Genomic DNA, 24,095 nt, shown 5'->3' on the forward strand with positions numbered 1-24,095 from the left:
AAGAAATCCCAAGGAAAAAGAAAAGCAAGGGCCAGTTTCCAAAGAGTCGGAAGGTGGGTGAAGGGTAAGGTGACGATGAAGGCCAACAGGCGTTGGGCGGGAGGGGAGAGGAGGGCTATAGCAGGTCATTCTATGACTTGAGGTAAACGCAGAGAGCTGCAAGACACAGACGCAGAGCCGCCCGTGGACAAGCATTTGCCAAGCATTTCTTCCAGGTCGCACATCAGCCGCGACGAAACGAAAATCCTCTCCACTTTGACTTGGCAAAGAAGATCAAAACGGCGGACCGGGAGCCAAGGATCCGTCGTTTATTATGATGATCGCCCCCTCAACTATTGCGTCGTACTGAGGACTGCACATGGATGCTTAGGACGGTGGCCTTTTACATGAGCGAGTGCGGGAAAGAGAGAGACACCACAGCCAGCTGCGTATGTAAGGCCCCATTGCATAGTCACGTTTGCATCCTCATCCCGCCCGGCCTCATCTGATGAAACCCCACGCGACCGGGCTCGAAACGACGAAACTCACCTCACACCGTCGCGCTTGGGTACGAAACCGAGGGACCCTGGTCTCGATCTTTCTTGTGACTGCACTTCGCCTCTCCATCTGCCTCATTCGGCTGCGTCCTTTCTTTCAGCCTGTGAACGAGGGCGCCTCTTGTCTTGACGTCTCCTGTCCTTCCTCCTCGGCAGCAGGATCAGTCAGACCCGCCCCATCGCACCGTCGGAAGTGCCATGGTCCGATGATTAAGCCCGATGGATGCCCCCATACACCTTCTTCTCGGCCAGGAGGCATAGACATCAGCATCAACGATTGTGCGGCCGGAAGAGGCTGGGAGCGGCGTCTGCCGCAGTGGCACTGGCTCGATTCCCTCCAGCCAAGTCATGCGATTGGCGGATGCGACTCCTCTTCGGCTGGGCGCTCCTCTGGGCGTCCGACCGCCCGACTGTCTATGAGACTCTGCCGGCTGAGCCGCCATGTGGCATGTCACCGTAATGTCTTATCTTCCTTGCCATATATCCAAGTCGGTAGCCGCATCCCTTCCCGAAGGCATTAAGCTTACTTGGCCCTCGTCTGAATGCTGATGATCCCTTGAGTTGGTCGTTCCGCTATACAAACATCTTCCCCCTAGGACCCGTGGGTTTAGTAACGGTGTCTCTCTTTCCCTTCCCTTGTCATCCTCCTCTTTTTCTTTTTTCCCTTTTTGTTTTGTTAACAGCCCCGGTGGTTGACCCTCGCTAATCATAATGACGCTCATGAAGTTTTCACTTTCTTTTCTGCTTGTTGGCTTGAGGCTTAGCTGTCCGGTCGTTGCTCAAGATCAACAGGCGCAATTCAATCAAGTCATTAATCTCAATGGGGATGTAAGTTATTAACCTTTGGGTGTGCATCATCAAGTCAGTCGTGGGTTGGGTCATGGTGTTGACGATGATTGATGATGATGGCCCCGCCTCATCACCATGGGGTTGCACTAACATGGCATCACTAGATGCGATTGAACAGACTTGTGTTCCCCGACAACTCCAAGATTGAGACATTCTCCCAGACGCAACGTCAAGTCATCGTCAACCAGAACCCCAACCCGCTCCCGGCAAGCCATGTCGTCGGCTCGACGGGACAGCCGTTCGTTCAGCTCTCGCGCAACTCCTTCACCATTCAAACGAATGGAGCCACCGACCTGGTGGGCGCTCAGATCGAGCTGCCCATTGACCAGAACATGCTGCAACAAGCTGGTGTGACCGCCGACAACACTTACGTCGCGATGCTTTCTCGAGACCGTCAGGCTTGGATTATTCAGGAGAGCATCAAGAGTGTCAACATCACCGATGCGACCGTCCGCATGGTCAAGATGAACACGATCGACGGCGAGTACGTCGCCGTTGGCCGTCAGACTTCCGAGCTCGGCACGTCCCTCACCCCGTTCGGCCAGCCCGTCACTATCGCTGGATCTGGCATCCAAGAAGCAGAGTTCACCGACGGGTTCCGCATGTCCATCCGGGCGAGCCAGCCGATGAGCATCAAGACCGATGTCGTCAACGGTATCAGCACCGACATGGTCACCAACGGCATCATGTCCATCAGTAAGCCATCTGGACGAGACTTACACGTCAAGTCGCGGAAGCTAACGCGAACACCACAGACAACTACCGCTATCTCGTCACCAGCAATTTGGCTGGTGTCGTTCCTAGCCTCAACCAGATGACCGCCGTCGTCCAGATGCCGCGTAAGTCTAGCCCAAATGAGCCAAAAAGCTTATTTCTCTTCATGGAATTCCGACTTACCGGGACCTGAAACAGTCAATGTTGACCGACTCATGGCTATGGCCATGCGCGCGGGCGCTTCGCCCCAGTCATCCATCACGCTTGGCATTGCCCAGCGTCCCGTTCTCCAGAACCCTGGCGGCGCTACCGGTGGACTTCAAGCTCCTCGCCAGAAGCGTCAGAACAATGAAGCCAACAACGGCACTGCTTCCAACGAGCCTAACGGACAGCCCCAAAACGGCGCCAGTCCTAATGGCGCTGGAACTGCTATTGGTGCTTCTCCCGCTGCTGGAAACCCTAATCAAGGTAACCAGGGAGGTAACAACGGAGGAAACACGAACCAACCTCCCCAGGGCAACGGAAACAACCCGCCTCAGGGTAACAACGGAAACCCTAACGCGGCTGGCCCGGCCATCCCCGCTGCGACCCAGCTTCTGCTCGCTCAGACCTTTAGCCCCATCAACGCCCAAGTCCTCCTCGACCGAGAGAATGCTCGCATCGCCGTGCCCGTTGGCCAGATCGACGGTGAGTTCATTCTCACCATGATGGTCGGTGGAACTCCCGTTGGAACCCAGCCTCAGCCGGCTCCTCAGCAGGGAGGTGGTATCACTGGTCAACCTCAACAGGGTGGTCTCGGTGGCCAACCCCAGCAGGGCGGCCTCGGTCAACCCCAGACATCCCAGCCGCAGACTCCTCGACCGGCCACCCCGGCTCAGCCCCAGCAGCCTGCCGCGGAGCCGCAACAGCAGCCTCAACCAGCGGCGCCCGCGGCCGAGCCTCGTCCTCAGCAGCCTGCGCCTGCTCCCCAACAGCCCGCTCCCCAGCAAGAACCCAGACCTGCGACGCCTCCTGCTCCCGCTGTGCCCGCCCCTGCTCCTGCTGTTCCGGCTGCCCAGCCCCCTGCCGCTGCTCCCGCTCCTGCCGCTCCCCCCGCCGCGCAGCCCAAGCCTAACGGCCCTCCCACCGGCGGCGCCATCACCGGCAACCAGCCCGGCCCCGGCGGCGGTGCCATCACCGGCTCGCCTCCCCCTCAGCCCGGCCGTCCCGCTCGCAGACAAGAAGCTCCTCAAGTTCCCCCCACCGGCGCCATGGGTTTCGAGATGAAGATGGCGGACCTGATGGCGATGGCGGAGAACAAGAAGAACGGCGGCACCATGGCGACGTGGGAGATGATGACCAACTTCGTCGCGCAGCAGAAGTCGGCGGAGCAGCAAAAGGAGATGACGAAGAGGAGACGGTCGTTTCCGGTGAGACGACGCCTCGGTGGTGTGCATTTCTAAGGGGTAAACTTTTGGGTAGCATGGCGAATAATATTCGATGTGTATTCTTTTCATCATAGTACCCTCGGTCGGGCGCGTGCAGGGCAAGCTAAGACGGCCTTGAGGGGATTCAAAAATACTCAATAGAAAGCGTTCTTGGTGAACACCATCATTTTCCTGCCTCTGGGTGATCCTGGAAGTGATATTATCGTATGATCCTTCTTCTGTGAATCTTCAATTCTGACATCCACATTCTGACATCCACATGTGAGGGGATATCCTGGCCCCAACACGTCGACTCCGACTTGAATTAACCCGCGGAAAATATTCACAGCCCTTGAAAACACGTCTCTCGGTTTCCAGCGACGGCTCTTCATTCCGTGGCATTAGACATCTTCAACCTGCCACTAGGCATCTTCCGAAGAAACAATAAGGGTCTTTCCACAAGCGCGTCGGCAAATCAATTCTATCGCGTGGATCCTCGGCTGACAAGCCGACATGACAATTGTGACGTCTGCAGGGTCAACATCGCCAAACACCCGGAAAGAGAGACCGAGTCGAGTCTCGGGCCGCCTTTGCCACTAGTCGAGACAGTAGTCGCCCTTCCAAATCATCGTCCGTACTACGGTCGATCCCATCCGGTGGCTCGTAGTCTGGGCTTTTTTTCGCACCAGTGATCAGCGCAGAGTCAGAGAGCCGCACTTGCAGCCCCTGCAGGAGCGAGACCGAAACAGCGCAAACTATCGCCATGGCCAGGCCAGACGCTGGCCTCCTGACAGCTGGCACGGTTGTTATCTCCATGACGTTTCCGGATAAAGCAGGTGTGCGTGAAGAATCAGGAGAAAGTCTGCCGGACTTCATGATTTACCCAATCAGGTAATTGAGAGGAGTGTTGTCAAGTGGGAGCCGCGGAAGGCATTCGATCAATGAGATGTGGTGCGATTTCCATTCCGCCATTCTCGGGAGATTGGATGCCAATATTGAAATATCAGTCAATTACTGGCTTTGGCCGCACCAACTCGGTAGCCAATCGAACTTTCGATCCCCCGAAGAGAACGACGCCCTCGTGATGTCTGTGGGCCATTTGACTCCAACATGGCAAGAATGACAGGTTGCAAAGGCTTTTGCGAATGACAGAATCAAAGCATGAGAGGGGGAAAAGTCTAAGCCCATGCACGTCTTGTTGACGTGAGCAGTCTGTGCCTTGGTGCAGTGTTTCTGCCAAGCTCGAGCACGCAATGAGTCTCACAGTAAAGTTCGTTCTTGAGAAGAGGCCGCAGCTGTTTCGAAAACTCTGCAGACAGCCCTGCATTTCGCTGGCGATGGTGGTGTCGTGAGATCGGTCAATGATGCCCGCCCGCCTCACGGATGGATAGCAATTGAGGTGGAAATGAAAGAGAGAACTGCTAAAAGGTGAAGAAGACACGCCGGCTTCGGCGACCGGTATTCTACCACCAGAGCGATAACGTACCTTGCAGAAGTGTTCAATTGATACGAAAAGCTGCTGACCCCTGTCGCGATGACGTCCCGGCCAGCTGGGCTATCTCCAACTCTGACCAGTCTTATCAGTGGTGCCCCTCACTGCCTAGCAACCCCAAATGCACCGGCTGTTGATGGTGACATGAATAGTGGACATCGTGTTGGGGAATGTTACCGTTCCATTCTGAGTCGACATTAGCGATATGTTGGATGAACTGAGGGGTGATGCACCTGATGAGGGATGATCACCAGATTTCCCCGCTGGAGCTCTGCGAGAGGCTGGGGCCGGTCATTAAGAATGGCGAGCTTCCTCGGCAATGAGGCGCGCGGTGTTGCGCTGCTTCCGTAGAGCAATTGAAGCTGCTGGAGGACGTCGCGATACTCCAAAATGAAGAGTTTTGGTGGCTTCAATGTTTTCCCGCTGCTGGCGTTGGCCGGTTTCGCGATCGGGGCGACCAATTCATCGTCCCCCGAAGGAGTAAGTAGCCACCGCCCTTTTTTCGTGACGCGGATTGTTGACAGTGAAAAGAAATCTGTTCCTCTCGACCTCTCATCGTTATTCAACAACAAGGCCTTCGGTACCAAGCCCGGCGAAGCGTCCTTCGATGCCTTGAACCAATCCTTCCCTGAGCCCTCCGTCGGGCCCGGCTTCACCTCCACCGATACGGGCGTCGAGTACGGCTTCCCTGGATACACCGGGCCAACCGACCCGGACAATCTGATCTGCACCGGTCAGAAGATCACCGTCCCGGCGGCATCCTACTTCTCCGCCTCTTTCCTCGTCGCGGGAGATGTTGAGGGCGCCACCGTCAGCGGGAACGTGTCGTTCACCTACTCCGACAACACCACGTCCGAGTTTGAACTCCGTACGCTCAACTGGTTCAGCTTCCTGACAATCAACCGGGGCGAGATCATCTTCCCGAGTCGCTTCACCTCCAATGGCTCCGATTTCAACTCGTCGCACATCTTCGAGCGGACCACAGCTTTGCCGGCTGGGAAAACGCTGAGCTCCATCACGCTGCCGACAAAGAATAACGCGACCGAGGGAAGACTGCACGTCTTTGCCATCTCGCTGTGGCAGTCCTCCGATGTAAGCGTACAATCGGTGCGACCGACGCAGAAGTGGACCGGAAACGGGACACAGGTGGTCGAGGTCACCGTGAACAATGCCGGATCGAAGTGCGTAGCTGGCGCTGGCCTGAACGTCACTGTCTCTGGCGACGGATTCACCACCGTGAGCGCTGGACATCTCAAGCGTCTCTGCCCTGGCGACCAGAAGGTGGTCGTCGTCGGTGTGGAGGGCTCTTCCAGCGGGCCGACCAAAGCCGCTGTCGAGATCAGCGATGGCATGTCAAAGAAGACCACCTCGGTTGAGGGTGTCGAGATCGGCTTGACTGAGTGGACCTCTGACCTCGAGAGCCTGTCCAAACACGAGAGTCCAGATTGGTTCGACGAGGCCAAGTATGGTATCTTCATCCACTGGGGCCCGTACTCGGTCACCGGCTGGGGCAACTCGACTCCGTACGAGAGCTATGCCGAGTGGTTCTGGTGGTATTCGACGCACCATCCCGAAGGCGACCGGTCCAACTTCTATGGATACCGCCTCGACACGTACGGCCCTGACTGGGCCTACGACGACACGTTCCCCGAGTTCAACGCGTCCAACTTCGATGCCAAGGAATGGGTCGACCTCTTTGCCGACGCGGGAGCCAAGTACTTTGTCATCACGACCAAGCACCACGACGGCTTTGCCATCTTCGACGCAGGCGAGACCTCCAACCGCTCGTCCATTCACTACGGCCCGAAGCGTGACCTCCTGAAAGAGCTTTTCGATGCAGCGGAGACATACCAGCCTTCTCTCAAGCGAGGCACATACTTCTCGCTCCCGGAGTGGTTCAACCCGGACTTTGGTCCATATGGCTTCGTGCAGTTCCCGACTCCTTCAGCAGTCTCCTGGCCCGGTGTCCTCGCGTCGAACCCATATACCGGAGAGAAGGAGCCGTACACCGGACACGTACCTGTCGGGGACTTCATCGCCGACTTGATGGTCCCTCAGATGGAGACGCTCGCGTACGACTACGGCACCGACATCATGTGGTGCGACTGCGGCGCGGCCAACGGCACAGCAGGCTTCGCAGCGGAGTGGTGGAACAAGGCGCGCGCGGAAGGCCGCCAGGTCGCCATCAACTCGCGGTGCGGCATCGCCGAGGCGGCGGATTTCGACACGCCCGAGTACCAGACCTTCGCGTCCGCGCAACGACGCAAGTGGGAGTCAAACCGGGGCATGGACCCCTACTCGTACGGATACAACCGCGCGACAAAGCCCGAGGAGTACATGAACGCGACCACGATCGTGTACTCGCTCGTCGACATGGTGTCGAAGAACGGCAACTTCCTGCTTGACATCGGGCCCAGGGCGGACGGCACCATCGTGCAGGCTGAGATGGACAACCTGCGTGAGGCAGGGAAGTGGATCAAGGCGCACGAGGAGGCGATTTTCAACACGACGTACTGGTTCGTGCAGAGCGAGATTGTCGGAGGTCCGGACGTGAGGTTCACGCAGACGGAGGACGCGTTTTACACCATTTTCTTGGAGAAGCCCGTGGGCGTCGACGGGTGGGTCTCCATCAGCGCGCCGATCCCCATTGTCGAGGGCGACATTGTGAGTCTGCTTGACGTCGAAGGCGGCGACAAATTGGAGTGGGAGACTTCGGGTTCTGGCGATGAGAAGGTGTTGAAGGTGAAGGTTGATGAAGCGCTCATTAATGCGGACCAGTTTGGCTGGGTCTTCAAAGTGCTGTATGTGTAATTAGCGAACCTCAACCGCGTGCGCCCAATTGGGCGACATTGTTTCTCCCATGCTTCAAAGTGCGATATGCAAAAAGAATTTACTCGATGAGAGCAAAAGGTTGCGCCGAGGGGGAATCGAACCCCCGGCTCCCCGACGCTGCAGGATGGCAACGGAGAATTTTACCACTAAACCATCGGCGCTGATAAGATGTCCAGAGGACTCGAAATCTAACTTCAGTACCTCCATGCCATGCTCTGTCCCCTGTCTTTACCACAACCTCGTTTCCCTATTCTCGTATGACCCTTACGTCGGAGATGTCGTCTTTTTCATATTCGTTCATCTTAGGATAAGGCTTAACCACGTGTAAAGGTCAGTTACTCTCCAGAGGAGCAATCGCCTCTCTCTATCTAGCACCACGTTTAAGCCTTGTGTTAGATAGCGTTAGTTATGTTGTGCGAAGTACGACACTTGAAAAAGTTGAAAAAGCCATCCGACATCTTTTTGATGTGGAATAGGTGGTATAAATGAGTTGGCTCTTGCTTTTCTAAAACTACGTCTATGCTTCTATGGGTATCTAGTATGTCTGTCTCTCCATCAGCTCCGGCTCGTCACTCTTGCGTCCCTTCTTCTCTTTCTTCTCTTCGCTAATACGGCACAACGTATCAAATCTGTGTAATACTGCCTGCACCTCGAAGTTACTGTTGCTAGCCAAGTACTCGCCTTCTGCTTGTCTAGCTGCAGCAATGTTGCGGCGCGTCTTCGAATGAACGGCTGTTCGTATGCTCTTGTAGATACCCTGTCCAGGATACGCCACGATTCCCAATGTTGCTGTATCACAATATCAGTCTCACTTGCAAAGCTTTTGGCTTCCAGTTGACACATACCTGATGCCGTCTTGGTGGCCATATTCAGAACACCCTTGCCGACTCCCAAGGCCGCCCCAGCTGCGCCTCCATCACGTCCTCCCTTATACGGCTGCACAAACAGGTCGGCAAAACCCTCACTCAGACCGACAACGAAGTGCTTTCCTCCCTCGATGGTACCAGACTTCCAGTCGTTGATCGGCTTCCGCTGCTCGACCTTTTCTCCATACAGCTTGGGCACGTTTCGCAGACCGTCCGTCACGGCAAGCGGCACGTCGAGGTAGAATTTGCCATAAGCCTTGAAGAAGCCACCGACACCCGAAGCCGAGGCTTTCAAAACGGCGCCGGTGGTGCTTCCGCTAGCACTGGTGCTACCACTGCTACTGCCGGGGCCCGCGCTTCGTGGGCGTTCAAGCGCCTCAGATGACGGGGGAGCGAGGCTGGCGGATGCGGATCGCGTCGGTGTCTGGCTGCCGCTGCTAATGGTATCTTCCATCTCGGCCGACTTCATCTTCGATCGTTCGTGGTACGTTTGCACAGGCTTGACGACGATGTCCGTTGCGCCCTTGAACATTCCTGTCGCAGCTCCAAGAAGTGCTGAACTGGCACCGGTGACTGGGTCCCATCGCCGGTTCTCGATAATGATGCTTCTCGTGTCGTGTCTATGCAATTACAGATGTCAGTATTGTGTCGGTGGAGGTCAAATGTTGGGCAGCCTTACGGTGACATATTCTTTTGGCCAATTTTGAGGTGGTCGAGGAGAATACCGGCCGCTTTTTTGGACAGCTTGACGTGTTTCTTGCCCCTTTTGTACTCCCACGTCGCAGGTTGATCCGGAAAGATGTCGCAAGGAAGGTCTTCGAGAGGCAGATTGGCGTGGAAAGACTTCACCGCTGTCGCTACGCCATTTTCTGTCCTCATCTTCGCCGCGAGCTCACCAGCGGCTGCCAGTGCTTCTGGCGTGAGACAAAACCGGATGGCTTCGGAGAGATTCTCGACATTCAGCTGCTTGTGTGGTATTGGCTTCGGTCCGGCGCCCGCGATGGCAACCATGTCTCCCCAAAAGGGTTGACTAAAGTCCGTTAGCGACATTCTCCGAGTTGGATGGGTAACCTACTCTCCAAAGAACGGCACGATCGTGGTTGGTCTACCGTTCAGAAGACCACACGCTGTTGTTCCTGCACCGCCGTGATGAAAGACTGCCGCTACGTTCGCAAAGAGCCACTCGTGTGGGCAGTCACCCAGGAAGAACACGTCGTCGGCCTCGATGCCTCCGAGATTACTCCACCCCTTGGATATGATGGCACGAACGCCCGTAGCACGAACCGCCTCAACCAATGTTTTTGTCATCTCTTCGGGGTGATCAATCACGATGCTCCCGAAGCCAATGTAGATCGGAGTTGGACCCTTTGCAAGGAACTCCGCCAAGTCGGGAGGAGGCGTGTACTGAGGTGGCTCGCGGAAGAAGAAACCACATACATCTGAGACCTTCTATTAGCATCATTTTTCATTCGTAACGAGCGTAGACGTACCAATGTAAGCAGGCCAGTCTTCTGGCTTCGGCACTAAAGCTGGAGACCAGCAATAGGTAAAGGGGATCTTCTGTACCTCCGCAAGAACTGGGCCTTCGGAGAATGGTACTTCTTCGAGATCTATCGTCTTCCGCCATTCATTGATTACGTCTCCCAAACTGCCAAAAGTTGTCAGCGGGCTTCTTGGAGAGTCTCCGGAGTTGACTCCTTACCCTTGCCACGTCAACCACTCGACGATGCTGTAGGACACAAAGTTGGCCGTGCTCTGGTCAACGACGCCCTTCTCTCCAAACTTCAGGTTCGCCAGCGGATGGGGGAAAGCTCTCGTGCTGCTCCATGGCATGGTGAACATCAAGTGCAGTGGCACACTCAATGCTTGCGCGCAATGGACATGCGCAAAGCTAGGTGGGTTCGCGATGATGGCATCCGCGACAAACGGCCTTCCCGTGAGGGTGTCTGGTTCGATACACGACTTCCAGCATCCTTCCAACATTTCCTTGACCATCTTGCGTTTCTTCTGGATGTCGCCGCCCTTCAGGCTCTTCAAGCTGGGGATCAGGCCGGGATTCTTGACCATGTAGGCCATCAACTCGGAGGGGTCGCCGCCGATGGGGTAGAACTCTAGGTTCGATTTTCGTACAAACGAATCGAAGACATCGTGGGTCGCTAAGCGCACGCGGTGGCCGTACGTCTGGAGCTCATTGCCAAGCGCGATGAAGGGCTGGACGTCTCCACGACTGCCGACGACCTGGATGACGATGTTGAGCTTGACTGGGAAGTTCTTCTTGTCTGCGAAGCGCGCTGCTGCCTCGACGTATTCTGGAGGGGGGCCTTGGGCTGCTGTTGCCGCGGCGATGGAGGGGTCTTTGAAGTCGGGGACGAAGCGAGCGAGGGTTGTCGCGAGGCGGGAGTCGAGGTTCACGTCGATTCTGCCATCAGCTGTTTTTCGTTAGTTTGTCAGACTCGGGGTATTGGTAGAAGATAGGTACTGACAGTTCACGCTGTTTCTCTGCTGCCTCGTGCTCTCGGCCATCGCCGTCTCGTAGGAGGGAAGGTAGTCTTGAGGGACAGTGTCGTCCTCAAGCATCTGGACGGTATTTCTTTTCGACATACTGGCAAGTCTGGTTTGATTCTCGAAAACTTGGGTAACAAAATAACGAGCCGTAGACGGCTAGTCGGTGTCCGGAAATATTCTTTTGGTCGCAAGTCTCTGGTCGTACAGCCGTTCGTGCTGGAAGGAGAGAATGCAAGACCGAGCAGAGGTGAGGCGAAGAGTAGAACAAGAACATCCACAACAGTAAGTGAAAAGGTTAATTCTAAAAGGCGAAAGTCGGCTGCTGGAGGGCCGAGAACTACCGCGAAGAAGGCGACTCGAAGATCTTAATTAATATTTAACATCCCACCTTGTTACATCATTCTAGAACTGGTTCCCCTCCATGGGGCCTCAGCCTCAAATTGACTCTAATGCCTACCGACGCGCCTCTGACTCAGCGTGGGATGAACCTCCGACGGGGAGCAGGACCCTCAGAAAGGCTAGATCACCGGCATTCCTAGATGGTAAAGCCGCGTCATGGATGCCGCGCCGAGAGAAAAAGACCATGGTAAAATTCTTATCGTCGTGTTATCGCACTTTTTTCGATGGCTCTTTATAGCGATCGCGCAAACATCCGCGGATTCGGCTGCCTTTACGTCTCAATGAGGTTTGACAGCCCCGATGCGCGTGTTGTTACGGTACGCTATCAAATGCGCAGCAACCCGTCAATGCTTAATTTTTAAGCAACTGGATCCATTCTTAGGGGTCCCTTTGGCAATGATTGGCCTCTAGAGCCACGGAGAAACGCGTGGTTGTCAGGGATGCTCGCTCCGGTGACGAATACGCGGATGGAGCACCTTGTCATTCGCCTACCTCAACTCGGGCTTTTCGCTTTGTACCGCTAAAGGCTGCCCCTGAGACCATTTTTGGTGTAGCGTAAGGCGTCCCCGAGCAGCACACCCTTGTCCCCCAAGCGGCAGTCTTTTCATACGCGTATCCGATGCGCATTCAATGGCCCCCGTGCGGATTTGCTCCGAAGATGGCGCCGGAGCAGAAGGCTCGGAGGAAGAGGCTCAGCCCTACCGGGTCTCCGCGTATAATCTCAAAATCTGCAAGTGTTGTCCATAATTCTGCCGTATGCAAGGGGCGGCCGTATCGATGGCTGTTTTGCATCACAAACAACGCGCATGTCAACACGGGCAGTGCAACAAAGGGGTCGGACAAAATGGGGGAGGGTATTTACTTATATCGCCCGAGTTTCTAGATGAAAAGGACTTGTGGATAGATCATCAGCTTCAACATCGACAAATACATTATTTTTTCCTCTCTCTCATTTTTCCATCGTTGGCAATTTGCTCTCCTTCTTTCTCACAGAGTCCAGTCTTTCACAGAATCATACCGCGCAAATACTACATCAACGACTCAGGCTTACCCACCGAGACAGACACCATGGCCGACAATAGTACAACAACAGAGGGTGCGTCGAAGGGCTTCGTTTTCTACCACTATGAGCCGTCCATGGTAGCAGCTGTTATTTTCATTGGAGTATTCGGTCTTTCGGGGCTCTTGCACATTTGGCAGCTGGTGCGAGCCCGAACATGGTATTTCATCCCCTTCGTGATAGGATGTCTCTGTAAGTTGCCATGTCAAATATCCAGTGAGTTGGAGCTTGGCTAATGCGGACCAGTTGAGGCCATTGGTTATGTCGGTCGCGCTATGTCTGCACAAGAAGCACCGGACTACACCAAGAATCCCTACATCATCCAGTCCATTCTTCTCCTGCTAGGACCAGCCCTGTTCGCTGCATCGATTTACATGATCTTGGGCCGTTTGATCAACCTTTTGGATGCCGGAAACTACTCTTTGATCAGGCCGAAGTGGCTGACCAAGGTTTTCGTTCTCGGTGATCTCTTATCTTTCTTCGCCCAAAGCGGAGGTTAGTTCAAGGCCCCTACATATCGTTTCTGGTTAGGAAACTGACTTCTTCAAATAGGTGGCGGTATGCTTGCAACGGCTAAAGACACAGATTCCGTTAAATTGGGAGAGAACATCATTGTCGGCGGTCTCTGTATTCAGATCCTCTTCTTCGGCTTCTTCATGGTCGTCACCCTCATCTTCCATATGCGCCTTTCTCGCAACCCGACCCCGAAGACATACTCTCTTGATACCCCTTGGAAAGGCCTCCTTTGGGTTCTCTACGGAACCAGTTTTATGATCATGGTTCGATCGCTGTTCCGTGTCGCGGAATACGTCCAAGGAAGCGAGGGAGAGCTCCAGTCAAAGGAGATGTACATCTACATCTTTGACGCGCTTCTCATGGGTCTTACATCAGTGCTCTTCAACTGGTTCCATCCCAGTCGCGTCATCAACAACCGTGACACCAGCCTCAAGCAGGTGTCAAGCTCAGAAGTTCTGTCCGAGGGTTACTTGATGGAGAGCGGCCAATATCAGCAACCCAAGTACCAACAGCAACAGCATCAAGGACCACCGAGCCCCTACGAGCCGTATCACGGTACCCAGGGAGACTTTCGGAGGTGAAGAGACTCAGCAAAAACGGGGTGAGCTTCTCGCAGACTCAGCAGTAGAGCTTCGGGTGTCGACCGAAGACTGGAGGGAATGGGCATATGAGCCGACCGGTGGGCGATGAGCGTCGTGATTTTCTGTCGACGGGCATTTTCATTTGTAATTCGGGCTGGATGGGAAATGGGTATATGGCTGGGTGCTCGAGCACATGAAACAACAGCGCATGACATGGCCGGCTTGTATAAAATAGACTGTATGATAACATAAATGAAAGCTTGAGGTTGAAAGGAGAACACCAAGAATACCTGCTTGTGCTTCAATCTGTGCAGCTCAGGCTCTCAGCTAAAGAGCAGATCCACTACTTGTCGCCCTCGTCGTAATGGTCCAAGGTCTTGTGGTAGGAACAATACATAAGCAGTTTGAAACTCATGCAGAAATACCCTAGCTGTGTTATGTATCTGGGGTGCTGATTGCTTGAAATCTAACGTAGCATCTTCCTTCGGTCGGCAGGGCATCCGGACGCCCCGGTCCGTGGTTGGGTCCACTACGTCCGATTGCTCCCTTTTCGGGCCCGCGCCAACACCGGTTGTTGTCCGAATCACTTAATCAAATAAGTCGTGTTCGCATCAACTTTATCAGACAGCGGTAGTTAGTATGTAAGCAATTGCATTATCTGGCGATCTTGGCACTGCTTTCGCGAGCCCCGTTCATAGCCCAGTGGTTCCAACGTCAGCACTTGTCCATTTAGAGTCACCCAAGCTCAGCCGTCACTGGGCATAGCATTAGAACATCCTTTATTGGGGACTTTGGGTGGTCTGAAGCGAGACCTGCACTGTGCCCCCGCTTTCTTCGCACCTAGAGCTTATCAGGGCAGCTTACTTGCACTTCGAAGACACAAACTCTCGACCAACTGCATCAGCCTCCAGGAATATCAGCTACCTTCATTGTGTGAACGCCATTATTGCGGGTCATCGATAGCTTTCAATCGATCAAAAATGCCTCGTTTCCATCCCGTTCACGCCCTGCCACTGCTTCTTGCCACCACCTTCACGATCGGGGGTGCGATGCCTCTCTGGAACCCGTCTGGCGCCATTCGTGAGTTCGGCCTTCCGGCGCACATTCAGGCATCTATTGAGGCGCAGTCGGCTTGGAAGATCTATGGCATGCGAATGTCGCTGTGGGGAGTTGCTATGTGGACCTTCTTTCTCCGGGGAAATTTCGAGGCGCTTGATACTATGATGAGCCTATTCGTGGGGATGGGAGCTGTCGATGGTTACGTGTGCTACTGCGAAGGTGTTCCAGGCCAGGGAGTTTTCAGATTCGGTACCAGCGTTCTTCTTGGACTTTGGGGCATTCTCGGGGTGAATACCAGGTTTGCAAGAGCGTAATAATCACGTGAGCTTTGAGCAGTTCAAACCTATCGACGACAACACCAAGAGGCAGGTGGGATCGGAGTGGGGGGGGGGGGGGGGCAGAGCCAACTCCCGAACGCCGTTTGTCGTCGCACTTCTTCAATCGCGTGGATACAGTTGCTTTCGCTAAAAATCTCAAGAACTTTCCATAGAACTCAGTCTTTGCGGGGGTTCGCTCTAAAGCTGAGACTGTCTAGGCATTCGGAACTATCCTCGCCTTGGATCAGTCTCGCCATCAATGCCATTACAATGTGTATAATCCTATAACCCTCCCATTACTCGACTTCAAAAGTGCGTCCCGTCACGCAGTACTCTCTTCACAGCTTGCGCATCAAGATCTTCTTGTCGGGATCAGGTTGAGTCTGTTTGAGGAAGTCAGCGTTGCGGTTCTAACTCTAAGGGAGAGCAGCCTTGGTGAGTAACTTACCACAGACCCGAAGTCCAAGTTCTTGTATCTCTCGGTGCTACCTTCAACCATCTTGATATCATAATTCGCCAAGGTTGTCGCCATAATCATCTTAATCTCATTGACGGCGAAGAACCGACCAGGGCATGCGTGACGACCGAATCCGAACGTCAGGCTCGTAGGGCCACCGACGCTGACGAACTGGTTGAGGGCAACAACCTCCGCCTGCTTTGTGCCCGTCTCCTGCTCTGTCTTTGCCTGGCGCAGCTTGTAAAAGCGAAGGGCATCGAATTTGTCGTGGTCGGGGAAGTACTCGTCATCATTGTTGATGCCGATCATGGGGATCTCGATGATGGAGCCTTTAGGGATGACTTGTCCGTTTGACAGGGTGAAGGTCTTCAAAACCTTACGTGTGAACGATGCTAAGGAAGGAACTATCAGCCTCCTAGTTTCTTTCAATGGGAAGAACGTCGACTCACTTGAACCAAGCGCATAAAATCTCATGGTCTCCTTCAAGAAGCTGTCCAACTTCTTCATGTTTTGCATAGCAAGGCTGGTGAAGACACCATTGCTCTCGGCCAATGCCTGCTGGACGTCCTCTCGCAAAGTAGGGATCAACTCAGGCATGGCTGCCAATGTGTAGAACCTAGAGTCCTCGTCATTTATTGATCAATGTTAGAAGAAGGGGGTCAGCTTACGCGTTGGTAGAGGTAACCGTTGTAGTGTGGATAGCAGCGAAGCTGATGCCGAGCTGATACCTAGCAAGCTCCTTGTCGTCCTTCTCGCCGAACTTGGTCTGCGCGTCCATGATCCACTGCAACATGTCGTAGGGCTTCTGGTAGTCGGGATCCTTGGCTGCTTCGCGTCTGGCAGTCACGACAGGTCGCAAGAACTTGTCTGCGGCATCGATGCGCTCGTGCACCTTCTTCACCTCTGGCAGTCCTGGAGCCACAAATCGGCGTGTCCAGGGCCGGAGATCAGAGATCTTACGAATGGCCTTCATCAAGTCAACGGTATAGTTGATCGCGGCGTCAAGGTATTCCTCCTCGCGACAAAGCTCGGGGCCAATGAAGACGCGTCCAGATGCCATTGCGACAATACGAAGGAGCTTGTCCATGATCTTGACCTCGGTCCATTCTCCAGAATGTGGGAGCTCGATACGCAGGGCTTCGATAACTTCGTCTGCGATGATGGGGTTTAGTCGTACTAGGTCGCTGTTAGTCAACAATAGCTGCAGCCATGCAACATGTGGACCATTTACCAAGTGCTGGGGTCAAACTGCTCTTGACGGTGTGAGGCAGCAAATCAATGTCGGTCTCGACCTTGGTGTACTTGGCGTGCATAAACTGCAACATAATATTAGCTAGGTCACTTCTAACCCTCGACTCTGTTTCTTTACGGAGACCAACCTCTTCAATAGCCTTGTTGAAGCTGAGAACATCGTCGGGCAGTCTCTTCAACTCGTTCATGAACTTGGGAGCGACGACAATATTCGGCGATGCTGAAGTCATGTTAGCAACTCGTTGAAAGAGTCCAACTACTACCAAGACTTACCTCTGGTCGTAGTAATCCTCCAAGCTCTGTCTTTGAACTACAAGACCCCGGTGTTAGTCGTGATGATCGCAAGCTGTCTCGCGATGCCGTCGCCTACCCTCTTGTATCCGTCAAGATACATATCCTTTGCTGATCCGCTGAGGAACTTCTTTCTTCGACTCTCGGCTCCTCCGAATTCTGTCCCGATCATGGGAAGGTCCGCCCACGGGTCGCTCTTGAGAACGCTCTGCAGCAAAACAGCAACGACGCAGGCAAACACAGCGGTCGCTGCGATCGGCCAGCGGTTGGCCAACTCTTCGAAGACGGTGGTGTCCACCACTGGCATAGTGGTGGCGTTCATGTTGGGAAGCATCGACATCGACATTCTGGGCGATCGGTACGTCTGCGATGGTGTGCTTGAACAGACGAACAAACTCAGAAGAAGTTGGGACCTAAGGATGTAATATAGTCTCGCAGTGCTTCCACACCCTCCAGATCCGCGCTCCAGTTGGTTGGCTCCAGCATGACAGCAAACACCGCACCAGCTCCCCTGACCTCCTTGTTCGCATGGAGGTCCCCCACCATGACGAAAGGCACTGTTAGTCTGCCACATTACCGACAGGAGAGCCTCGAACGAGTACGAGTAGAGCGAATAGCCGGTGGGTTACGAAACTTGCCCGCGGCATGCGAAACCGGGTGGAACCGCCTCAACTACCGGAGGGAGGGTGGCTCTTCACCCCTGTGCCGATCAACGGGACGAATGACAAAGTGATCTGAAGAAGTTGCATTAGCGCTGCGGGCAAGTGTGCTGGGGGGAGGCAAAACGCGGGGAGCCAGGTTGGGGAGGTGGACGGGCTTGACTTAAAGTCCGAGCCAAGGGTGACCGATTGAAGCTCGCGTGGTAAACGATGTACGACCCTATCGGTTTCGTATTCGCGAGTCTGATCGTCAGAAGTAGCCAAACAGATTGTAAAGCACGACGTCGTTTAGAAATAAGAACTGGACGGTGCGCCATAGAAAGCAAGCGCAGGTAAGACGCTACGTTGCAGAGTTGCTTGTCCATCGTGAACTCACGCGATGTCAAGCAAGAAGCCGTCGCTAAAGCTTCGTTGGGAAACCCTTCTCGGAGCCTCGCTTTGATTATTTCTCCCGCTGCCAAGGCTTCCCATTTTCTCATGCGGGAAGCAACCTGTAATGTTTCGAACGCTTCTATTCACGGTATGCTACTTTTCAAAGGCGGTCAAAGCGGCCAATGATTGGACGAAACCTGCAAATAATGGAATTGGAGCAGACTGAACGAGTAGGAAACTACTGCTTTCAGATTGCTAAGACTCTGAAAATGATTTATTGGTGTGTTCGCCCTCCCAGTCGGGACAGCAATACGTCGGATAACTTTGCGGGCGCCTAGGTGTCATCTCCCACCGGTTGACAGACGCCGACGTCGTCATGCACTGTCATATTTACGAGCCGTAAACTTTCAGGAAGCCAGTAGTCTCCCCATCAAAAAGCGGTTTGCCAGTGGAAGGGTCCTCGCTGTCAGCTCCCAGAAGTCTTGCCTCCCAGTAAGTCCCTTGCTCTGTGTCAGTATCCTTCTTGAAGCCCCACGTCGTGTAGCCTTCGGAGCCTAAGAAGATTCCGCTCTGCTTCGTTCCATTGATGTAATGCGAGTACGGCTGGATTTCGGTGCCGTTAACCTCGTACATCAAGAGAGCGTCGTACGGAATATCGGCTGCAACGAGGTTCTGCCATGTGTAACCCGAGACACCTGTAGGCACGTAGCCTTGAATGCCTTCTCCGTTGACACATCGAAGGGGGTTCTGCGCCACGCCAGCTTTGTCAAGCACGGCCATCTGATCATTGTTGGAGTAAGCAAGTGTACTAAGGTTCCCCAATCGGGGGTGGCGGCTTCCGGCATGGAACTTACGAATCCCCATCGGATGCCAGCTGAGCCGCGGGAGTAAATGGCTGTCAGTCCATGGCCGGTAATGTATTCGCCTGTATCCGTCGCTTGCATCGACCACGGCCCCGCCTGGCCGGTTGAGGCATCGTACTCCGGGTATACGGAGCAGTCGCCGGGGATCAGCTCGGCAGTCACGTTCGGTGCTGCGGCGGTGAGAGGGGCCGCGGCCAGGCAGAGGGCGGCACTGGCGGTGACGAACTTAGCGAGCGAGGCCATTTTGGTGCGAACTTTATAAATGAATGGTAGGGATGGTTTGAGTAACTCGTTGATCTGTAAACACAACTGCGATTGCTTCGTCGAATCTCTGCTTGGGCTTTATACGTATTACCCCTGAAAACAACATCCAGGCAGACAACCCGGTCTAGGCTTTATTCCTTCGTAGACCGGTGAACTTCCGGGACCGAAATGCTCGAAGGATCTTTCGTGGCCACATTACGGAGCTAGACACTCGACGGCGTGATCCTGCCTAAAATCGCGGCCCTTTTGGTGGACGGAAGAGTACGGGAGCTAGGGGCACTGAGAGGGGTTGAGACCACTAACTTGAGATTCAGGGCGAGGCCTAAGGAGACCCTGGTAAATGATCGCCGCTAAGTGCCGTTAACCGCCAAGCATCGTGAATCAACGAGTGAAGTCTAGCGCAGCTAAGTCACTTCATGCCAAAGCAGAGACAGTGTGCCCAGCAGGTGATGTCATTTCAAGGCAAATTGAACTTCGCTTAAGCGTCCGGCTAGACCGTTGTCACTCTGCGAAAAGGAAGTTCAGAACAATTCGGAGCTACCTTATGTGCCTTGCTCCCTGTTCAATTGGCCTCGACTGATAGCACCGAACATCTCCATTACTACGATGTGCCGCAAGCAACCATCGATGGAGATTTTGATAGCCGTTCTCGAACAACAACAAGCATGAGCTTCATGAGACAGCTGCTAGCCTGGGGGAAAACAATTGGCAATCCGAGTCGATTGCTGCTCTTAACAAGCTTTTGATGTGCACCAAAAGAGGGGTGATGGAAAGCCTGCTCGCGCCAGTGAGTTTTCTCCTCCCGAATGAACTACTACTTTCGGGTGTGGCGTCCTCGACCTTCGGGCGAAGCTTATGTTCTGAGGTGTGGCCACAGAGCCTATCGGATGGTGCCCATCATGACAAAATTGCTCGCAGGCCTAGCCGAGGGCAACTCCAACTCAAGTGAGTTTGCGGGGACATCGGCCGACATCACAATTCGGCCGTAAAATGAAGCAATCAGAGGTCGAGCAAATGAAATGCTAAGGATCTGACCCTACCAACGCGCGTACGCGTCTTTCGAAAACTTACCGGTGCCTTGCAGCACATTGTCCGTGGAATTCCCAGAATCAGTCAGCAAAAGGCATGGCGTTCCCTGCGATGAAACATGCAGTTGTTCAAAGGTGAAGTCACGATGTGCAGCAAGGCCTATGAATACTTTCCATGTTTGAGTATAGCCCCGTACTCATTCCAAACATCTCAATTGATCTGATCCACTTGTCTTTTAACCTTCTTTCGACGACATATTGATGATGACCGAACCCGAATCCGAATTGACCAAATGACTTTCTCTAACTCTTTTCCCTATGCGCTATTGAGATAAGCCAATCTTCTGTTTGAGTGTTGTTTCCCGAGCTCGTATAGCCATCAGTCCCTTCGACGCTGAAAAGTCGAGAGTAAACAATATTTGCTTTACACATTCTGCACAATGGGCTTGAACAAAGCCCTCAAGTCTTCGGGATACGCCAGACTAGGGCCAGATATATTCGCATGCGTGTGGTGATATATAGGTAATAATACCGACGACAACAACGAAGGAGCCTCCGAAAGACGAAAGAAGAATAGAAGGCCCATGTCCCTTGACAGATGACTACTGGAATCTTCACGAATACAACTCCCATTGCGTTCAGAATATGCAGAGTGCCTCATTTGTACATATCAATTGAAACCATTAACAAATCAGAACCAATAAACCAAAATACCCAACGACCTATCTAAGGCAAATCCTTCTTGTGGACATCGGCTAACATGATGATCTTCTTGTTTTGGTCGTCCTGAAGACTACCGCGAGGACAGGAATGGCAGTCTCCGCCAAGAAGAGGGTGGTCTAGAACTAGAGCCAGATGGCGTGTTTGCTCGAGGGGGCGAAGAGGGAGGCGGGACGAGATTCCTTCTTCTGGGCCGTAACTCTGTCACCTCCCTGCTGGCTGTTTGGAGCGCTCCTTTTGTAGTAGGCCTCATGTTTGACGCTGGCCGGGCCGGAAACGAGAAGTCTTTTCAAGTCAGAGTGGTTCGCAAGAGAGTGGCTAGGTTTGAAAGAAACTCACCGCCATCGATGAAGTCGAGAACATAGTTCACAGAGAGCTGTCTCGCCGGAGACGACTTCGTACCGTCATCCAACATGTACGGAATACCAGCTTGCCTCCTCCCCAAGGGGTCATTTCTGTTCTCATAAAACTCCAGAAGACCTCCAAACATCTGTACTTCCCACCAACGACCAGACTCACCATACGTGGGATTTCCAAAACCTTCCACGGCCAAATCAGGTGGGGTGAATGGCCTTTGTGTTCCAGTCAAAAAGCCAGTGAAGAAGTGGCAGATCTCATGGGCAACTGAGACAACCATCTGGAACTTGAAAAGAGCGTAGCTGTTGCCTGCTGTCTGTCTTGGCTGTTGTCGTGCAAACAACATGTTCTCTATGATAGACATGTCCAGCCACATGTCGGCCGCAGCTTTAGGCTCGTAGCTCTGCAAATTGTCACCCCAGGTTTTCTTGATGGCGGCCGCCTCTCCTATGAAAAGTTTCAAAACGATTTCCGGGAAGTCTGATCGTATCTTTCGCAAGAATTCGTCGACGGTAAGATGCATTGAAGCTGGCTGGCCTCTGAACAGATGTCTTCCCGGTTGCGACTGAGCGTTCCGCTGTGCCACGAGCTCATTACCAAGTTTGGTAAGACTTTGCCTTCCTTGTGGGTCTCCAGAACGCAAAGTGCCATGTGCACGATTGCTTCGACGCACCCGTATCTCGACGAGTTAGGCGGGAGGATGACTGCTGCGCCATTTTCTTCGACGTGGATGACGAGGTTGCCAACTCTCTGCATCTTGAACTGGATAAGAGGGTAGATCGAAAAGACTGGAAGGATTACTTTCGATCAGCATCATATGATCTGCCAATTGAGTGGTAACATGTCATAGGTACCTTTGGTATGCAATGGAAACACAATGCGGTTTGCAGTATTGGCTAAAAGAACGTTCAGAATTTGATGCTTTACATGCGGTGAAGACAAAGGGAAGACCACAATATTTAACTATGGCTAAAACGATATCCTGGGCGAAAGAAGAACGACACTTTGTCGCGCGCGAATTGCATGAAGGCCGTACACAGGAAACCTCTCCAACAGCTCGCCGCACCCTTACTTACAGGCTGGACGGGAAGTGTCGCGATTCCCGTTAGTCTAGTTTCATCCGAGACCATAATTCGAAGCCCGGCGCCTGCGAAAATGGCAAAGCCATATTCTTCGATGGGTCCTGAAGCGCTGTTCAGGCCGTGAAAGCAGATGTCAACAAGCAAGGAAAGAATGCAAATGGATGACTGACTGAGCTGAGGCCATAATCATGGCCCGAACAACAGACTGAGGTAAATGATTGAGAGTCCCGTTACGATTGGCAGCTTTGCTGGAGAATGAGGTCTCTTTCCAGATCTGAGGACCAGGGCGCAAGCGCTTACAGGGCAACATTGGTCGGAGTTCCCACAAAATGAGTGTCGCAATTACTGGATCGCTATTTGGTAACAACGACATCTCATAGGCTGCAGCGCTGGATTACCTTGTTAATACTTGTACGGACAAGTAATTAGGCGCCGCCCTGGGGTATCGTGCGTTTGTACCGGGGAAGGGGACTTGTTGGAGGTCTCGACGGTAAGGGTGGCCCCCACTCCAGGTACCTTTGTTCAGCCAATTGGACCAAGGTGTTGTGACCGGTTTAGCGCCAACAGAGGGCTGTGCAATGCACCAACAGGCGGCAAGTTCCCCGTGATTAGAAGGTGCTGATGCTAATTCTGGCAGAATCAAAGTTGAATCTGTCACCCTCGAGCGCTCGTTGCTTTCGACCTCACGACCTTGATTCTTGATCACTTCGTTATCCTACAGATCTCGTCGCACGAAAACTGACAGCTATGACAACGATTGCAAATGACCCAGCGACACCCTCTGATGCCGGCGGAGACTCGGGGACTGTCTCCATCGATATCGGCTTGGGCGAGGGCGAACATGAAGACGCCTTCGTGAGAGCACTGTGCAACGTACTTGCGACAGACATCGCCGAAATTACCTTTGCTCAATTGATTGATGATTTGCCTTTGGCCGAAGTTGCTTTTGATACAGCCGGTGGCAAGCTACCAAACAAGCACCCAATACACACGGAGCATCGACAGCTGTGTCCAGGCGTTTTGGAGAAGACTCGCGAGATTCGAGAAACTTTCAACCCGAAATCACTCCGCTTGAGTTCAGAGGTATTTCAATCGTCATTTTTGTATGGAAATCTCTCATGGAAAGTCTTTCAGGTCGTGAGTGAATATCGCAGAGCATCACCAGGGTCTCGCGCGTTTAAGGTCCGGTTGATTGAAATGACTGCTATTGCAGTTCATCAAATCGCGGTTGAAATATTCAAAATGGATGAGAGCTTGCACAAAGACGACGGTCTTGCTGCATGGGTGCCTCCCAAAGAAGACTTATTCTGGCGCTTCAATCCCGAGGGAGCTTATGCGACACTCTTCCGGCACCCTTGGTACACCGATCATGACCAGTACCCCAACGGTGTCGCAGACATGGCGGGATACTGGGCAGAATCTCGTATCTTTGGTGGCGTCGTCTTATTCGATCGGCGCTCCCCTGACTCCGCGCCAGACGTGCAAAAGGATTCCGTCTGGTTTCATCCGGATAGAGAAGATGTCACTTATCGCATCGTCCAACTCAGCGAGAACCAGAAACAAAAATTACTGGGATTCCTGACGTCCGATAGTCCTAGCCCAAGTCTACTACCGATCTT

The 24,095-nt window shown here is 53.4% G+C and overlaps 6 protein-coding genes and 1 non-coding gene across 7 annotated transcripts; 3 read left to right on the top strand and 4 right to left on the bottom strand.

Annotated features, from left to right (window-relative positions):
* Window positions 1-1,356: 1,356 nt before the first annotated feature.
* COL26b_007756 (uncharacterized protein) lies at window positions 1,357-3,541 on the top strand (the record flags this gene model as incomplete). The annotated part of the gene is made up of 4 exons (XM_053180541.1): window positions 1,357-1,364; window positions 1,504-2,081; window positions 2,141-2,224; window positions 2,298-3,541. The coding sequence occupies 4 exons, from the start codon at window positions 1,357-1,359 to the stop codon at window positions 3,539-3,541; spliced, it is 1,914 nt and encodes a 637-aa protein (XP_053035534.1).
* A 1,846-nt stretch (window positions 3,542-5,387) lies between these two features.
* COL26b_007757 (uncharacterized protein) lies at window positions 5,388-7,808 on the top strand (the record flags this gene model as incomplete). Its single annotated transcript, XM_053180542.1, has 1 exon — window positions 5,388-7,808. The coding sequence occupies one exon, from the start codon at window positions 5,388-5,390 to the stop codon at window positions 7,806-7,808; it is 2,421 nt and encodes an 806-aa protein (XP_053035535.1).
* Window positions 7,809-7,909: 101 nt separating this feature from the next.
* COL26b_007758 lies at window positions 7,910-7,990 on the bottom strand. The gene has a single exon. It is a non-coding gene; the product is annotated as a tRNA-Gly (tRNA).
* A 374-nt stretch (window positions 7,991-8,364) lies between these two features.
* COL26b_007759 (uncharacterized protein) lies at window positions 8,365-11,272 on the bottom strand (the record flags this gene model as incomplete). The annotated part of the gene is made up of 7 exons (XM_053180543.1): window positions 8,365-8,618; window positions 8,675-9,315; window positions 9,375-9,725; window positions 9,771-10,134; window positions 10,186-10,343; window positions 10,398-11,124; window positions 11,179-11,272. 7 exons carry the CDS (start codon window positions 11,270-11,272, stop codon window positions 8,365-8,367), a joined length of 2,589 nt encoding a protein of 862 aa, XP_053035536.1.
* Window positions 11,273-12,667: 1,395 nt separating this feature from the next.
* COL26b_007760 (uncharacterized protein) lies at window positions 12,668-13,756 on the top strand (the record flags this gene model as incomplete). The annotated part of the gene is made up of 3 exons (XM_053180544.1): window positions 12,668-12,851; window positions 12,906-13,154; window positions 13,212-13,756. 3 exons carry the CDS (start codon window positions 12,668-12,670, stop codon window positions 13,754-13,756), a joined length of 978 nt encoding a protein of 325 aa, XP_053035537.1.
* A 1,714-nt stretch (window positions 13,757-15,470) lies between these two features.
* COL26b_007761 (uncharacterized protein) lies at window positions 15,471-17,477 on the bottom strand (the record flags this gene model as incomplete). Its single annotated transcript, XM_053180545.1, has 8 exons — window positions 15,471-15,515; window positions 15,581-15,981; window positions 16,039-16,205; window positions 16,258-16,765; window positions 16,821-16,905; window positions 16,969-17,060; window positions 17,114-17,150; window positions 17,211-17,477. 8 exons carry the CDS (start codon window positions 17,475-17,477, stop codon window positions 15,471-15,473), a joined length of 1,602 nt encoding a protein of 533 aa, XP_053035538.1.
* Window positions 17,478-18,552: 1,075 nt separating this feature from the next.
* On the bottom strand, window positions 18,553-19,268 carry COL26b_007762 (uncharacterized protein; the record flags this gene model as incomplete). The annotated part of the gene is made up of 2 exons (XM_053180546.1): window positions 18,553-18,942; window positions 19,017-19,268. The coding sequence occupies 2 exons, from the start codon at window positions 19,266-19,268 to the stop codon at window positions 18,553-18,555; spliced, it is 642 nt and encodes a 213-aa protein (XP_053035539.1).
* Window positions 19,269-24,095: the final 4,827 nt, after the last annotated feature.

The sequence above is a fragment of the Colletotrichum chrysophilum genome (assembly GCF_026319265.1).
Source record: "Colletotrichum chrysophilum strain AFK26 chromosome Unknown scaffold_64, whole genome shotgun sequence".
NCBI classification, from domain to species: domain Eukaryota; kingdom Fungi; phylum Ascomycota; class Sordariomycetes; order Glomerellales; family Glomerellaceae; genus Colletotrichum; species Colletotrichum chrysophilum.